Below are 19109 nucleotides of genomic sequence, written 5' to 3' on the forward strand. Positions count from 1 at the left end.
AAACCTGGGGGGGGGGGGGGGGGGGGGGGGGGGGGGGGGGGGGGGGGGGGGGGGTTGTATAGCTTTTATTTTGCAGCTTTAACTCATCACCCAATTATCTGTAAAAAAAACATTAAGAATGGATCTTAAACCAATATATGTCTGTTTTGTATATGTAATCTTTTACTGTGAAACAAAATCTAAAGAACAAGTATTTTAGCATTTTCTTTTGTTTGGCAATGTGTTAAGTATTTCTTTTGTTTGTGACCCTTTTTATGTGTGGGTGTGAAGGTGCTGCTGTTTAATGCACACAGGTTTGTAGATGTAAGAAATACAAAATCATTCAGAAGTATTTGCAGTTACATTTTACACGTCAGTATTGATAAGAGGTCTTGGAAACGGGGGTGGGGGTGGTGGGGTGGGGTGGATTTGTGGTTTAATATTTCAATACCGACCGTGCATTTAGATTTAAAGCACTTTTAAATAATTTGCTTATTTACTCCCCCAGTCAGTTTTTATCATTCTGCTGTACCAATAAAATTCTATATCTAAACTTGATGTTATGGTCAAATGTTGTATCCCTAACACAGTGGCCCTCAAAGATGTGCCCGAGAGACCAGGGTGTTTACCTGCGATGGTAGCTGACGTACAGTATTCTGCAATGCAATACTGATTGTAACTAAATTAATTACAGCCTACTTCTCTATGCTCCCAGACTCTACTGTTCTGCCTTTTGATCAATCTGTAGTTTAATGTTAATTTTATTTTACGTTTTGGAATTGGTGATATATCAAGAGTGAAAAAATGATCATGCACTCAACTTATTGAGAAATACGCAGGTGCCTGTGGCCAGACCATTGTGGACCACAGCATGTTGTGCTTCTTCATGTAGCCAGTCCAAACCTTACAATCCAGTCAATAGTATCAAATTAGTTCAGAAATCTGAATGTTGTACCAGCCTTGACTGTCACTTTTGCAGAAATTGAAAATACTGCAATTATATATTTTTAGTCCTGCTGCCTTTTCTGTTGGTATTTATTTCTCTCATACTTTATAATATGCTCCCTTATGTCAAAATCAACACTGCTATTTTGAGGCTTCCCTGGGGAATTGGGTAAACTTTTGCATATAAGGCAGCAACATGTCAGGAGTTACCACCCACTACCTAAAATTGGGAGGTTTGTGAATTCTTAAATACACACATTTAAAATATGCATACTGTGGTATATAGTATGGAACTAGATACAATTATGTATATAAACTACTAATACATTATAATGTGTTTGGTAAGTCAGGAAACATGCCATAGTTTTACAAATACATGTGTAATGTATTTTATAATCTAGAGCATTGTATACAGTGTATACCCTAGGTTAGGTATTTAAATTGCGATGTAAGTTTTAGATACAGGAAAAGCTTTTCAGTTGTGGATGAAACCAAGTAAGCCACCAAGTAAGCATTATAGCTAGCATCCTAGACAGAGCTGACAGCGTTATAACTGCTAGCGTTTAAGGTTTGTTACGACATAAGAAATACAAATAAAATTGACAGGACATTCTAATACTAGCCGAATTTAGTAGTTGTCAGTAATAGTATTGCACTACAATAAAAACAGATCCATTAATTTAATTAGCACATCATGGTATCTTGACGCTGTTGTAGGGATGCTATAGAAACTCCTGTTTGAGTACAAATACAGAGATTCATTTATGGTTTTTGTATTTTTATTTTTATTTTAGAAAACTGCAGTGGTGCAAAAACTTAGTAAAATCTTTCACCACTATAAAAATATATTAGTATATCTCAATATTCTGTATAACAGTTCCAGCCACTTAAAAACAAATCATAGACAATAAAGAACTTCTAAAATGGCATGTTAGCAGCCAAGGGAATTCCATGCCAGTGTAGAGTTAGAAGGGTTTGCTTTGTAAGATTTAATTGCAACTTTGAACATGGGATCACCTTAGACATGTAGACCTTAGGTCCCTACAAACAATGTAATTAAAGTGAGACATTCTAAACATCTGACATGTGCTGCAGGCAACTCGTGACTGCAGTTTAAGTACAACTGTTAAGAGCAAAGCTTAACCAGTGGAACTGGTTTTCATTCTAGTTTAATGAACAAAGTTCTTCAGGCCTCCCCAAGCTGTAAATGGAAAAATAATAGCCTCGTTACGGGATGCTGCAGACATTGCTGACCTGTTCTATTCAATAAAAGAAGAAGAAATTATTAAAGGAAAATGGAAATCCAGGCAAAAAATCAACAATGTTTTAATTGAATAAAAATAAAATAAATCCTCCCCATTCTGTTTATTTTATGAATTTATATTTTCTTAAAACACTTTTCACAATCAAAAGTGAACTGAACTGATCCAGTTGTTTTTTTTTTTTTTTTGTTTGTTTTTTTTGTGGGTTTTTCTTTGGGTTGAGAGAGAGATCCAGTTAATTATAGAGTAGAAAGTACAAAGGAACAATAGCCACATTTGTCTATTTGTCATTACCCAAAATGCATATTACATAGCTGTAAGGCCATATTATCACTGCTATCCAATTTATTTATTTAGTTATTTATTAACCATACTGAATTAAATTCAAAGAAAATGTATTACTAGAGGTATAGTAATGCTGGAAAGTTAAAGCTATAATGGTTTCTTGCTGTTTACCCAGCTGATTAATAGTAAAATATAGTAATTGTTGTTTTTTTTTTTTTTTTTTTTTACTCTAATTATGAATACGGTAACTAATTATGCTTTAATATATCCATTACAGCGCTGTCAGATAATTGGTTGAGGTTTTAGAATGAAAGAGCCTCTAATGGAAGACTGCATCAAGTATCTGTCATGTTATTCTTACTGGGGAGGCTATGAAAGCTATTGCTGTATAAGCTGTAACTGTACCCACTGTTGCAGTTTAAAAATAAAAATTGTGTTACTTAAGAGGGCATCAACTGTACTGCAAACCTGATTGGATGAGACCACCCGTGTGGTTTGCATCATTGCATTTCAGTCACTTGCTCTATAGTGTCTCCTCATGGTTTCTCTTAGACACCTACAGTAGCTGCTGGTGAGCAGTGAACCAGCCGTGAAGAATGTTTAGGTTTTTCCTTATCTCCGAGGTATCCACCAGCTTTCGTAAAGACCTCCCTTCAAGGTCACCTTTAGTTTTAATCATGAGTGGGGATGCTGCAATGCAAGCTCGTGATCTCTGAATAGGGAAAAACATCACGCACCATTTAACCATAATAGTCACACACTTTAGCAACGGGGGCATTCCATGTCAAACTGTGAAGGTGACTGTCAGTAAACTCTTAGAGTTTTGCTAAACCTGGCTTATTTCAAAAGCATGGAGTATTGGAATTTGTAACCCAAAATCACAGCTTTGCATTCCCAAAAACTATAATCTGCCGGACATTTTGTGAGGTGCATGAAATCGTCTGCATCCTTTTTCACGGCTGTATATCTCAGTAGCCAAACACTATAGAGAGCCTCATTTATAGAACTTCCCCTTGATAAAATAACAACTTTACGTAAATCGAAATATTCGTAATTGTTTAAATCGATTGAAAAAATAAATATATCAGAAAAAAAAGTTTGAGCCTGAAACAGTGGAAAGACATTTCTCTCTTCTCTTGACTTGGGGACCCCTTTTTTCCTTTTTAATATAGATATCAAATAAGGCAATAATTCAAAATAAAATTTCCAATGTGTAACTATGCCTTGTTTTTGTATTTCAATTTAAATTCAATGTTTTGTGGTGCCCAGTTATGCTAAGTTGTTTACATACTTTAATGATGCAAAAAAAAAAAAAAAAAATGTAAATACATTTTTTAGTTCCAAAGCATTATTATAAGAAACCAACTCATCATAAGCTACCGTACTTTGAAAATTGCGTACGTGTTAAATGTAAAACCCTAAAGCCAAGTTTAAAGGGTCTCTTTAGAAACACTGTTAAACGTGGTAAATACGATAATCCAGCACAAAAGGTGAATGTGACTCTGGAAGGTTCCTAGCCCTTTTCAATGCACAAAGATTTAAATATAATTTCAAGATCATTTTATTTCATCCAGTGGCTGAAGCCATAAATACTGATTTACTTCCACATTAAAAAAAATTTAACCTGCCCCACAAGACAGGCTGCAGCATAATCGTTTGATATTAGATTATAAAGATATGAACATCTCAACTCTGATTCTTTTTGTGCAATGTTAATACAACCTTACTGTTCATTACAAAAGTCACATCAACATCTTGTCCTTCCATGTACGTCAGTTAAGGGAATTGTCCTGAATAAAAATATCTATCATCTCAGTCCAAATTAAATAATGTACATCATATCAATATTCATTTGGGAAGAGCATTGTTTTATCATATTGCACCATCCATATTTAAGTGTTTAACATTGTTTAGCATTGTGTGCAACCAAAAAGATGTAATTGTTGTCGGGTAGATAAATTCACCTATCATTTTGTCGCGGTGCTGCTCCCTGTATAACTCCCCCCCCCCCCCTACACTCAATGTATTCAATTATAATTGCAATTAATTGCTATTTATACACAAGAGAGATGTACTGGAACACTGACCTCACCAGTGACTGCTGATTTCTCATAAATGATTTATAATCATTTTAAAAAGCTGATGTAATGAACAAGAATAAATACAACCTGTTGACATGGTTTAGTTGAAGTCACAGCGGGGCATGTACTCCAGAACTAAATATATGAATTTCAGCTTTTTATTTTATCCTTGTGAAAGCTCGTTAAAATCAGCTGACTGAATATTATTTCTTGACCTCCCTAAATGTCTAGGATCACTAAGGAACAGGAAAAAATAATAAAAAAAACAATACAGTACACCTTCACCAAGGCAGCTAAGCCTTTACAAGAGACCCCACACATCTTTTAAATTCAGTGGATACCCTTATTTCAAAAGTATTATTTCAATAGCTTTGCTGTCTTCTCAAACAAACACAACAATACTAATCATTAAATACATGATTTTAAATAGCTTGTTAGTCGTTCATTATAGTTTGGCTCGCTAGGATGTTATCTGAGATCTTAAAAGACATTTTAATGTGTCCACATAACATAATAAGCTAAAAGGCATTGTCCCTGAACTGAATGAAACACCCGATGTTTTCCCCTGCTATCTTCAGTTGCATCAATTGACACAATGTGTTGGATGTAAACAGACACATATCCCTTAGGTGAACTGGTATTAAATAGAATGACGTTCTTGGGAACATTGTGTCACCAGTTTACTTGCTGTATTGAACTGTTGTGGTTTTATTGGCATAGATTGTAAAGAGTGTTTTGATTACACTGATTAAAATTTATATGTTGCTAACCTTCTCAATCCCAGAAATGACACTAGCCAGTATTTAACCATGGTGCAGTTTAAAAGGCACTGACAGAATGGTTTGTTTTTTTTCATTCTAAAATTAAAACAGATGGTTGCTTTGTTCATGCAGAAAACGTATTGTGTATTCAGAAATAAATAAGGCTTAGTCGGAAAGGAGATTATAGGGTTACATAACTAAATAAAAACCCTACTCTTTTTTTTTTTTTTTTTTTTTTTTTTTTTAATGGAGCTTTTTAAAGTTCAATGGCAATCTGTTCGGAAAGTAAAGCAAGACAGACAAACACATCAATTAGCAAATAAAGTTTTCTAACCAATACAAAACAGCCAGGTCACACATGTAACATTGTGATCCAAACCCTCCAACGGCTGTTTTATATTTTAAATGTGAGATTAGAAAACATTATTCAAGAAATCTATTACTGGCTATGGTTACTAGAGGTATCACGCTATGTCAATAGTGCTATTATTCCTGAAAAAAAAGCACTTGTCCTGGTCCCTTTTATTTTGACATGGGTTTACAACAAACTTGTCACCTCTGCTTTGTTTTATCTCCAAGGATGGTTAAATGTAATTATTTGTTAAATATTTCCATTAAGATTCCCTCGTAGCACAAAAGGGATTTGTTAATGTGCTGTGCCATTCGGATATCACTGCTAATTCCGCTGAAGTTTTAAAATTTTTTTTTTTTTTTTTAACTATGCTCTATTATTATTATTATTCACATTATTCAGAGCATTCTGAAATTACAGAAAATGTAGAATCACGGGGAAGCCCTGATGCAGCTCTGTGCCCTTTCCCTGGTTGCCATGTTTTGTTTGTTTGATACCAAGGTATTTCTTAACACTTAAGGTTTTACCAAGCTGGCACTGGCCTACCCCCCTCTGGGTGTTCCAGGCATGGAATGAGCTTTTCCTAAATCTAGAAAACTAAAGTATGATAACACCAACATTCTAGAAAAAAGAACATTCCATTCTGGGTGCCAGAACATAGCCATGGATTGCCAAGGTTTAAAAAAAAAAACACATGTGTGACACATCACCACTTTTCTTAGGACAGTTTTTTAAGCATCACTGGCTAGGCCCAGGGGGATAGGGGCCATCAGGCTGGACCTTCCTTTCCTTCACCCCCTGATACTGCCAGCAAACTGGATTCTTATTTTCCTCGCTGTGTTACCAGATGAGATTGACAATTTCACAATAACATGCTGAGATCCGGACAGCGCCTATCATGCATACTCAGTTTGTGCGTAAATATGTTATTTTTTCTTATTGTTCACATTATTTATATAAGATAAGATCCTTCAAATCCACATTCGGTCACAGCTGAAATGAGTTCGGTGGCCACAGCATAATGCATCCTGATATAGCATTTATAAAGCACTGTGGGAGCATATTATTTTCTGATATTCTGAATGAGTGTCAAAAAGGGTCATACTGCAAGAAACCTTTTTACAATAAGCTAGAGGTATAAATCTGTTTCTATTATAAATGAACGCCAAACATTTATTGTAGCAAATTTGCACATTTAGCCTCCCTTTGCTATGTTTTTCGAATTGATCAATTTAGTTTTAATACACAGATGAAAGTTCTCTTGAATGTCTGCTTTTTGAATGTAAAGAATCCCACTTTTATGTCTCCTTTTAGTGACACAATGACATGTTATTTACTGATAGAGTTCAAAAAAAGATGGTCATCGCTTCAATTATTTTGGGATACACACAAATTTGCTCTAACTAGAGCTGACAATTTAAACAGACATTTTTGACAAATGCCTAAACCTTTTTTTTTTATTGTGTTTCATATCATTTTTTGAATATGTGACTGTGTATTGAAGTAATAGATAATAAAGCATGTACAACAGGAATAGTAAGACAGTAAGCCCCAATTGCACTGGAAGGCAATACCCTAATGTCTGTTAGGGGAGTTTTGGCCAGCTGACAGGCATGACTTCATTAATGGCCTTTCAAGATACCACGTTATCGTACATCTCTCATTGCTAACTGATGTATTGATTAAGTTACTGGAGTGAAGTATATAATGAGAGTGCTATACTGACAGCATTAGAAACAAAAACTGAAGACTTCTAAATTACCCTTGTACAAGTTTACTATGGTGTACCATGGCAGAAACTGTAGTGAAAACATGAGCAAGGGATGGTAAAACAGAGTATGGTAAGTCATGACATGTATACTGCATAAGCATGAGAAAAGCACAGGAAACTTAGAATGGAAGACATTTAAATCTAGGTCCTCCATTCCAGGTTGCATCATTTTCAACGACGCAATTAAAAGGTTAAAAATATCGATTTACAGCAATCTTTGTTTTCCTTCTATTTGTTAATGGAGCTTCTTAGCAACAGTGACTGCAGCGTTACTAGGCACTCCAGGTGCGGGAGGGTTGAACCAGTCTTAATCGTCATGTAATGCTGCTTCTAACCGAGAACCTGTCCCCTGAGAAATGAACAGATTGCAGAACAATATTCATCTGAAAATGATATCAAAGCACTTAATCTTTGGACCCCTGACCTTTCATTAGCTTTGTTTGTTATAAAGTCATTATGTTGGTTGTAATTTAAAATAAATATCTGCATGCTTTAATTAAAAACATGTTTACAGCTAAGTCAATATGATCTGCAATGGACTAAAAAAAAAAGAAAAATCTAAAAGGTAAATACTATTGTTTAGAATTGTTTACTCTTTCAGAATTTGTTGGCTAGGGAAACATTTTAATTTATTATTTAATTTATATTAATGTTGTGTTTTGACACAACATTAGTATAGTAATAAACATCTCATAAGACTGACTGAAAGATTTTGAGCTTCCAAAATAATTCAAGTAAATCTTACCATCAAGACACACTGATTATGGTCATGTATTTATTTATTTTTTTAATGGATGTTTTTTCACAGCAATTAGTGAAGCAAATTGTAACCAAGTGTTACAGGAATGTATTTCAAAGCTTCAATTCCAAATCCCTGCATTCTCTTTCAAGAGATCACATGGAACGCAGAGGCAAAGTGCAGGTCATAGAGGTTCTGGGAGTTAGAGTTCTTGTAAAAGGAAATACAATCCTTATCTACTGGCAGAGAACAGACTTCCACATTCTATTTCAATTATGAGACCTATGTAAAGGGGGCAGAATTGAAATCACATTTTCACATAGTTAGAATGAAATTAAAAAGGCTGTTCAGGTGCTCAGAGCCAGCTAAAGGCAGAAACATGATAATAACACAATACTGGAGCGATAGAACCCAGTGATTGCTAACATCTTTAAATTGTTTTTTTTGGGGGGGGGGGTGTTGGGGGAAATTTGGCTTGACAGATGTTTACACTGTTTAGAAATGTTTTTTAAAGTTAAAAGAATGTGTTAGGATTTATAAAAAGACATAAAATCAGTATATTTACATCATCATACGTAATTTTTGCAACGTTTCTAAATAAGCCACTAGCTGCCCCTGCAAATAAACAAAGATGTGTGGTCAATGTAGTTGTGCAATTACTTTAGGACATCATCGCCTGATGAGGTGTTTTTTGGGGTGTGCAAACCTTAATTCAAATGAAAAATGGGGTTTCAGTACAAAACTACTGAGATAAAGCTTGGTCAATAGGCCACACATTCCTATTGGAAAAAAAAGGCAACTGATTACTTGCAAAAGCTGGACATCTCTTTAATGTCTTCATCTATACTCCTTTGTTTCCCCTACAGATGCATTTTGCTTCTGCCAATACTCAATGACCCAGAGCACTGATTATTTATCGTATTGTCTGCTTTTGTCTTTTCTGCAAAGATCATCAGGACTTCCTATTGAGGAATTAAAGACTAAGCCATTGAGCTTCTAATTAAAAATGTATTTGAATGATGTTAATAGATTTTTTCATGCATTTATGTTTTGGTTTACAAAACACTTTAACAATAGTTTTTTTTTTCTATGTTACAAATCTTAATACATTTCTTTGCAAAATGAATTCCTCACCCACCGAAATGAAGTCAATTCACACAGCCAGTTCACACACTAAACGCAGCAACAGTTGCCAATAGGAAGAAATGGGAAAAATGGACTCAGACACATAAATATCTCATCAAATACCACTTCAATCAAACAGAGATTTGTCATGGCTGTATGTTGCTGTGAGGTAGTACTTCTCCTCACATAACACTTATTAAAACATAGTTGAGATCCCATTATAAATCCTAGAAGAACCATTACTAAGAAAGACATGGATTTGGATTTAAAATCCCAAATCCCCAAAAAGTAAAGGGGGACCAGGGATTATATTGCTAAAGCAACTGATCAATTAAAAACACTTAATAGATTATATCTTAAACTTTGATTAACATCCATTTAGGGGTTTCTGAGCTGTTTAAAACATGGATTAGACTAATACCAGTGATTGAACTTAAGGAACGGACACACACTTTGGAGGTTCTAGCTTTGTTTTTTTTTTTTTTTTTTTTTTTTTTTTTTTTTTTTTCTGGATCAGGAAACTGAAAAAAGCCTGACGCAGGACAGGTCAAATTAGACGAGCTGTGTGTTTATTTGAAGGCCCTGCTTATGTGTGATTTACAGATAAATGAATTGAAGTTCAAGGAAGTACAGGGAGATGTTATCAGAGTCACATAGTCACTCAATAATGCCTCTTTTCCACTGTACACCGAGCCGCGCAGGGTGCCGTACTGAGCCCTCGCGGTGCGGTTAAGGAGAGCCTGTATTGTTTTTTCCGCTGCAGAGCCGAGTCGTCCTACTGACGTCATACACAATGGAAGACAGTAGTTATTAATTATTATTAATTAACTCAGTTTGCCCAAAAAAGCATAAACAAATGGCGTTCAAAAATTAATAGACCAGCGGTACAGCTGTATCTTGTATCGCTGTATTTTGTAAATATATTTAGGAATTTTTTTCTTTAATACTTATGCAATCAATTATTTTCTGTTTTATATTTCTAATTAATTTAGAACAATTTGTAGATTTTATTTATCACTTGGACTTTTTTGTGTTGATCAGTGGCAATTAATTAAATCCATTTTGATTCCATATTATAACACAATAAAATGTGGAAAAGTCCAAGGGGGGTGAATACTTTTGAGAGCCGCTGTACAGTACAAATAATACCTTGTATTTTTACCTTTCTAGAATTCCCACATCCACATAGCCTGCTCATTTTTTACTATACTTTTTATAGTCTGCACTCACTGAGTGAAAGCATTCTGAATCAGTAACTTACTTAGTCAGTTTAAAGTTTCACACAAATTACTGGAATTTCTTTCCATCACTTTAATCGTTAACAGCATGAAGTGTGAATAATGTTTCTTTGCTTCATAGCTTATGTTTGTATTATTGGAGTGTGTCGATTGCAATGCACCTTCCTAAATATACCTTCAGAAAACAGAAAACCGTGGTAAATTAGCAGTTTAATATGCAGTATTATTCCCATACGCAAATGGTGTATTTACCACGCTTTACACCACAGTTCTCTGCGTTTTGCCATGATTATTATTGTTTATTTCTTAGCAGATGCCCTTATCCATGGCGACTTACAGTTCTTACAAAGAATCACATTACAAAATGTGACATTACAAAGTGTCAAATTACAGATAATAGCAGTTATAAAATACAATAAAATCTGAAGTAAGAGCAAATTCAAATGAGAATTAAAAAAAAAAAATAATACAGTAAATAATTACGTTTGAGAGCGATTACGACAGTTAAACTCATATAATATACTCATGAAATATACACATTGCTGAAAAGTTCCTTTTACAATGAAAAAGAGCACACATCATTTTTTATTTAACATTCTCACTCTATTGGGATCAGCCTTCTCTCTCCAAGAGTTGCGTCGCACAGTGAAGAACTTATCTGAAGCAGCAGAAAGGAGCAGCAACTGACTGTGGTTGAGACGGAAAGATTCTGGATTGGGATCTCAAGCACAATAGAAAGAAAGCAATGCTCATGTACAGGTAAGTAAGCTGGGCTGAGCTGAGTGGGGGATGGAGGGGGGTGATCCTGGGACGCCAGAATCACTGTTGAGCCCTCTTGAGGTGTCGTGGGCTAGTCAACGAAACACCGAGGATGGACCTCACTGGGTTGATCCCCGGAGCCAGCATCGCAGCCGTTGAGTGTGCTGATCCCTGGAGCCAGCATTACACTTCAGCAATCAACACCAGACAGAAGGATATCTACATCATCAGATGGAAAACAACGCGAATGGATGGAGATGCAGATGGATCACATTAGTTTACTACAAAGCTACGTCTTAGTTGATGCTTACCTTGGCGAGAGCCGAGTTCAAATCAGCATGATGTTCAACATCTACTCTCATGTAATGGAAATCATTCATTTCATGTCTCTTGTTAGATGTATTTGCTTGCCGTGAGGTTACCAGAAGACTTTCATTTGGTATCCTAGGGGATATGTAAGAAAAAAAAATAATAATAAAATAATGGTCTTGTGTGATTGATAAACGCAGATTATAAATATAGGGGACATTTTGAAAGAAAATTTAATTGTGTGGACACTATTATGCATTTTAACTATTTCAATATCATTTTTGTTTAATATGTTTAATATTGTAGAGACCCCAGTCCAAGAATGTAAAAGTAAATAAGAAACAACAATAGTGCTGTTTATTTAACATTGACATTGAACATTAGAGTCTAAAATGTGTCCGTATCTGGGGTCTATTTTAAAGATTTAAACAATGGCTGAGCATACTGTCGCACAAATATATATAATCCAGATTTGTCCTCATTTAAGCTAATTTGGTTTTAATGTATATGGTAATGTTAATAGGTGGGTCTTTAAATCAACCCCAAATCACTTTCGAGTTGAGCAGGATATCTTTTCTAAGTATCCATCATATTATCTGTGTTATTATTTGTATAAGTTAATGATGCATTTTATGACAAAGGTGCCACAGGGAATTAGCTCCCCAGTAAAATTTGATTTCTGTTGGTGTCATTTGCTTAAAATAGTGCTAACACTATCTAACCCTAAACAAATCCTTCAGATTCACTGGGGTCCCTCTGGATCTGAAGAAAGCAGCAGCCTCAACTTTCCTAAGTCCTGGTTATATGCAGTGTCACACATTTTATGCGCAAAATACATCTAAGCAAAATCCTCTTCTAAATGAAAAAATATAAACAATAAACACAGGATGGTGTATTGTAATGATTTTGTTTATGTGATTCTATCCCTATATCTACAATGAGTGGCATTGCATCAGCAATAGAATATACAAGCAGAAACTGTATTGTGACCAAAGGAATAAAAAAAATACCAAGCATGGGAAAATGGCAAAGGTACATAAACTGGGCTGGAGGGTATTGGTGCCAGCCCTTTCCAGATTGTTGCCATGCTGATAATAATAATATCTTTATATAGTGCCTTTCATAGTGGACAACTATCACAAAACACTTTATAGAGGTAGGCTGTGAACTGTGCTTTATATGTAGAGTCACTTACAATAGGACATTGATTTAACACCTCAACTGCAGGATGGAACACAAGGTGGATAAGTGACAGAGGTCAGATTTGAAATGGTGACCATCAGTGAAATCTGAAGCCCTGGACTTTAACTGCTGGACCACACTGGCTCATATAAGGAGGTTGCAAATAGGCTGCTCTCTGGAGGCAGCATTACAATTCAGGCCAATAGGAAATCCACATTACCAATACCATTCAAAGTGAGTCTGAGGCTTGTTTGGGTCCAAGCACTGTACAATGTACAATGGCTTTGGGTAAGTGATAAAGAAATGGTATTCAATTTTAAGGCAGACACCTTTAATTACATTTGATGAGATGGAATCAGCATTGTTACTGAATTAGCTGATGCAGAAATTCCAAAGAACCTCAAGGCGGGTGCAGAAGACGGTGCCCCTAATTGCAAAAGGAGCTGAGGCTCTCGCTGGGGACACGTGTAGATATGAAGGAGATTTATTTGAGCTAAATATCTAGTATTTGAACACATTCTATTTGAATGTTCGATGCAGCGGCTTATCTAAATACTTTCACTCTTTAACCCCCCCCACCCCCAAGGGGTGATTTATAATTCCAGGTTATAACGATCCACCACTTATTTACACTATGCTGATTCGAACATGTTGTTATTTTCTACAAAAGCTAATACAAATCAATAACATTTTATTGTCTGGAGAACGACATTTCAGCTTTTAATATTGCCATGTAATTTAATGGTGTAAAGTATTGATCTTTACTTACACAATGGCTAGGCAATAAAACCATTTAAAACACCAATGTCTCTAAGTAAACACACCGCAACTAAGGCTACGATTATAACAAATGAAAAATGTAAACCGAAGTCCACTTTTTTAGTTGCAGCACCTAATGACCGTATGAAAGCATTAACGGTTTTTTATTGTTGTCTTAATTATTATTATTATTATTATTATTATTATTATTATTATTATTTTTACTGACGCAGAACAAAAACAGAAAAAACCCACCTTATTATACTCATCTAACTAAAGTATTTGCCTCGGGTACCAACCGTCTCTGTTCCATTTGTTCTGCTGTGCATGCCTAGGGCAGTCTCTGGACTAGGTAATTATTGATAGAACCTGTGTTCTCATAGGACCGGCAGCTGTATATAACAGCCTGTGTATGAGGTGTGAGTCAAAGAGTAAGAAGAGAACAGGTCTACCCTCTGTGTACCAGATGACCACCACTGTTTGAATACGAGAAATCTACCTGGTGGTAAACGCCTGCAGCAAGCATGCGAATGAGATCTCTATGCTTTGCTCTTTGCTGTCAGGTCCTATGTGTGAGCGGCGATTCAGGCGATGGAAGCCGCACTTGGGCTAGATTTTTAAAACTTCCTTATCCAGAAGACGAAGCGTTTCTTTATGATATGTTCCCGGATGATTTTATGTGGTCCGTCGGGACAGCCGCCTACCAGACCGAAGGGGCTTTTCAGAAGGACGGGAAAGGGCTGTCTATATGGGACACTTTCACAAGCGCAGGAAATCGGGGGACAGGCGAGGTGGCCAGTGACAGCTACCACAATGTGCACAGGGACATTCATTTGATCCAAAAATTAAAGGTAACACATTATAGATTCTCAATCTCTTGGCCCAGAATCTTTCCGAATGGAACAGTCGGCCCCTATAACGAAGCAGGGGCGAGTTACTACATAAACCTGATTAACAGGTTGAAGAGAATTGGAGTGGAGCCTGTTGTTACGCTTTACCACTGGGACCTGCCAGACACACTGCAGCGGCTTTATGGTGGATGGAGCAATCCTATTTTAGTGGACCTTTTTAAGGACTATGCAGAGTTTTGCTTTAGGACTTTTGGAGACAATGTGAAATTTTGGATCACTATTGACAATCCGTTTGTTGTTGCCTGGCATGGCTATGGTACTGGAATGGTTGCTCCAGGCATCAAAGGTGACCCGGGATTGCCATTCCAAGCTGGTCATACTCTTATTAAGGTAAGTGACGACACTCGCTTTTATGGACACCTGAACAGATATTAAAAACAAAAAAACAAAACAAAAACGAAAACAATTAAACTAACTCTCACTGTTAAGCACAAGAATGTGCTGTATTGAATTAAATCCCAATCACTTCGACTAACTACACAAAGAGGTATCCAGAAAACACTGAGTTTAATATATGCCATAAACCTAAACAAATATCAGAACTTTTTATAAGATTTTTTTTAGATTATTATATAGGAATGACAGCAGTGCTATACGTTTTTTATATATAGTCTTATCATCCTATAGGAAACCTATAGGGACATTGTCATACAAGGATTTATACAATTCTTTGTTATAATTGTGGACAAATCCTCAATGAATACGTTTTCTTTAGTTTATTATCATAGCCATTGCAAAAAAGTAATATGTGTGGAACATATACTGACTACATCAACAATGTCTGCTTTCACCATCTTATCTCAGACTTGTTCAAGGGGATACGTCACCACACTCAACTGACTCCTGACAGTAGAACAGTGAAGAAAAGATATAGATGTACTGGGAGGAGAATAAATAAGGGAGACCGGGCTTAGTTGTCACAGTGCTCATAGCTATGAAACTAGATGGCGCAGGCAGGTGATACTAACACTGAAATGTGTGTTCTGTTGTCTGGAAGTCAACCATCTTGTAATTTGAGGTCAATTCCATCTAACATAAAGGTAGCACATATTTCATTTTTTTTCATACCGAAAATAAAAAATGCATATCTTGTTATTTATGTTATAACTCTTAGTGGTATGGGAGTTTGTTTGAACTTGTGGCCATGTTAATTAGAACCAGATATGGGCTATCTTTTGGTGTAAAAACAAAACCAGTAGGTCCTCCCAGTAGTACTGAGAGAATTAAATTAACATTTAAAGTATGGTTGGGGCAGGTTGTCACATAGTTTTGGGGGTTGGTTGTCACATGTAAATCCTATAGGAAGAAGTCTTATATTTTTAACTTTTTTACACCAAAATGTGGGCTATGTCACCATATAATGTTTATTTAAATTATTTACTGTTTGTCCTCTGGTTCTATGGAGGCTGTGGTATTATTTTGTAGCATGGGTCAACATTTCAAACATATATAGGTCTGCATTTTTTTATGTTCACATAACAAGTAAAAATACAATTGTTTCTGTCTTTGTACACAGTAGAAACTTTATGTTATTAAAAAAAAAAAAAAAAAAAAAAAAAAAAACTAAAAATGTTGCATTATTGTCTACTGTAAAGGCAAAAACATACCTTATGACAACCAACCCCATATCTTGTGACAACCAACCCCAGTATGAGGCAGGTTGCGACAGGTGACCGGCGCATTTTCAACCGTCTCAATATCATATTTGGAATAAAGTTATACTGAAATAAAAAACATCAATTTGCATGTGAAGAGTTATTCTTCAATATAACGAGGAACAGAACCTCACAGCATGCACCAGATTGAGGAAAATAATAAAGAGTGAAAGGTGTGACAGGCAGCCCTGGTCTCCCCTGCTAGACTGAACATTATGCAAATGTAAATATCTTGTCATCTCTAAATCTTCTTGCAAATATGCAAACTATTTCAAAGCAGTCATACCCCAAAATGATTGGATTGGGGCATTTATGTAATACTCCCTTCCTTGCTCACTAAAGATTTTAGTATGGCTGTGAAAATAATTATCCTTCAATTGGATGAGTAAGATTTTAATGTGTAATCCCATGACCGCAGTGGTACCAATGCAGAATACAACGAAAGACGTCTGTTTTTCACTTAAACACCAGCAATGAGTTTTCTGTCATAGCAAGTGCCGAAAGTGATGGAAGATTCAAGCACATTATGGAATTGAGTTGTGATGTAAAGCAAATCAGTAAATGTCTTGTGACAGCATCCCTCTAGTGGCTGATATTAAGAATGCATGTAATACTGACCCTTGCTGTAAGCGCTGGCAGTCTGGATACAGTCTAACATTGCACTGGCAAACTGTTTGTGTCCCTGTCTACAACCTTCAATAAACACATGCGAGACGCTGCTTTACATGTCCAGCTACTGTGTCTTTACAAGCACCTAACAGAGCTTTGTTGTTCCTGGGTTATTTGGACTCTATCCAGTTTGAATTCCAGTCAGTGCACCTTAATACATGTTTGTGAGAAATGTACAACGCCAGCAATTCTTACTAGGGAGCATTTTCAGTTTTATTATTATGTGAACATATTTGGTCTTTATTGCTGGAAGGAAACCAGTTTGCTTAACAGGTTAACAGGTAAACTATATAAAGTAAAGTTCACAAGAATCTGTCACAGACTTTGGACATCATTATATGGATGAAACAGATTCGGTAAGCATTTACTCCAGTTCAAAGTTTACTTCACTATCCTGTAAACAATCTGTCAACACCAACTATGAAAGAGCTCTTCAGGAAACATACTTTTCATTAAAGTGTCATAAAAGGAATACCTTTACTGTAAAGTAAAAAACGAATGCACGCTTTGCATTGGAGCAAATACCTGTAATGAAAGTAATGTACAGAGGCTTGTAGTTAGAAATTAACAGTTGTTTTAGACACTGCCACATTTTTCTGGTTCTGTTAATTTAAAAGAAGCACTACAGGATATTTTACAGTAGTTACTGAGTGTTTTCAAATTGGTAGCATTCTACCAATGTACTCACAAAAATGTAGCTAGCCCTGTGCTTCTGCATTGCCATTGGTAACTACATACAGCATTCATTCCTTCGTTCATATGTTAATTTAAGTGTATAGTTCACAATGCCTCTGTGTTTTGGTCCCTATCATATAAGCACATGCATGACCCAAGAATGAGAACAGCAAGCAAGAGCAGTCAACCAACAGTGTGTATTGTTTGGTTAGATTTTATGTGTTCCATATAGGATGCAACCTATCTATATGTTGAAGCCCTGCTGCACAGAAGCTTTATTGATAGGTGTGATTGAGGGCAGGCTATTTATATAAAGGTAACAATCGAATTACTGCTTGGTACTATGAGCCCTTTTTTTCCATTTTCTTTCTAGCTTATCAATCAGTGCAAGATAAGACAAGGCACAGGTGCTTTTACACAGAACAGATCACTTTTCAGTCCACGCAGCCGCCTCATGTGGAGCAATGAGTCACTAGCTGCTGACCATGGAAAATCTATCTTGGAAATAGAGACCTTACACTTGATTGTCTAGTCTACCAAGTTTAAAAATGATTGCATATAATTTTGATATTTTACCTGAACTAGCAGAGGAGTAAATATTGAATCTAGTTTTTAGGAGTATTATTATTATGTGTTTATTTAGCAGACACCATTATCCAAGGTGACTTACATAGACTAGGGTGTGTGAACTATGCATCAGCTGCAGAGTCACTTACAACAACGTCTCACCTAAAAAACAGAGCACAAGTGATTTGCTCAGGGTCACACAATGAGTCAGTCGCTGAGCCAGGATTTGAACCAGGGACCACCTGGTTACATGTACTTTTCTTTAACCAATGGACCACACCACCTCCTCTAGTATAGATCAAACCACAATGTTATAACAAAGTATGAGAAGAATTTGTGTAAGACTTGTTTAGCTATTGAATGACAGATTTGAAAAAGAACAGTAATATAAACCCCCTCAGGTGATATTTACTTGTGACATTACCTCCAACTTGACATTTCAATTTTTGGTGAATGATCTTTTCTTTTTTGTTTAAACTGTATAGCATCTCACAGGACCAGAGTGTTGTACACTCCCTCTCAAACGAGGCGTTCACTTGATGCTGCCATCTAGTGATAGCCATGGAAAGTGCATTTGGCAATTCGACAAATAAAAAGAGAGTAAAAATACATACTGTTGTGTGCAACCTTGGATTGCGACCAAATGTTGTGCAGTGGTCCTGACAGGGGAACAAGCTGGTAATAATGGTACTGCAATGTACAGCAACTGCTCTGGCTTTGGTTCCTGCCATTGCTGTAAAATTAATAAGTAAAAATGTGACAACGTAATGCTGTGAGGCCAATCTACCAATGATGCTGCCCTCCTGCTACCATTTCTCTATACAACAGAACTACTATTGTGGTGGTAGTACAATACCATTAAAGAAGGTAAGGGTATTTTACAGATAAATGTGATTCATATAGTTTTTTTTTGTTTGTTTGTTTTTTTCTAGGCCCATGCAGCAGTTTGGCGTCTCTATGATAACACGTTTCGACAAAAACAGGGTGGTAAGGTGTCCATTGCTCTCGGCTCTCACTGGATAAGTCCTCGCAACAAGAGCAAAGAGAATATTAAGGCCTGCCAGTGCTCCCTTGACTTTGTCCTG

At 36.1% G+C, this 19109-nt stretch overlaps 1 protein-coding gene across 1 annotated transcript in view; it reads left to right on the forward strand.

Annotated features, from left to right (window-relative positions):
* The first annotated feature begins 13990 nt into the window (after window positions 1-13990).
* LOC121302611 (klotho-like) overlaps window positions 13991-19109 on the forward strand; it is a 12211-nt gene continuing 7092 nt past the window's right edge. The window contains exons 1-2 of the mRNA XM_041232615.1: window positions 13991-14788; window positions 18957-19103. Of these exons, the coding sequence (XP_041088549.1) occupies window positions 14072-14788; window positions 18957-19103 (864 nt within the window). The 5' untranslated portion in view covers window positions 13991-14071. The remainder of the gene's footprint in view (window positions 14789-18956; window positions 19104-19109) is intronic.

The sequence above is a fragment of the Polyodon spathula genome, chromosome 30, assembly GCF_017654505.1.
Source record: "Polyodon spathula isolate WHYD16114869_AA chromosome 30, ASM1765450v1, whole genome shotgun sequence".
NCBI lineage: Eukaryota > Metazoa > Chordata > Actinopteri > Acipenseriformes > Polyodontidae > Polyodon > Polyodon spathula.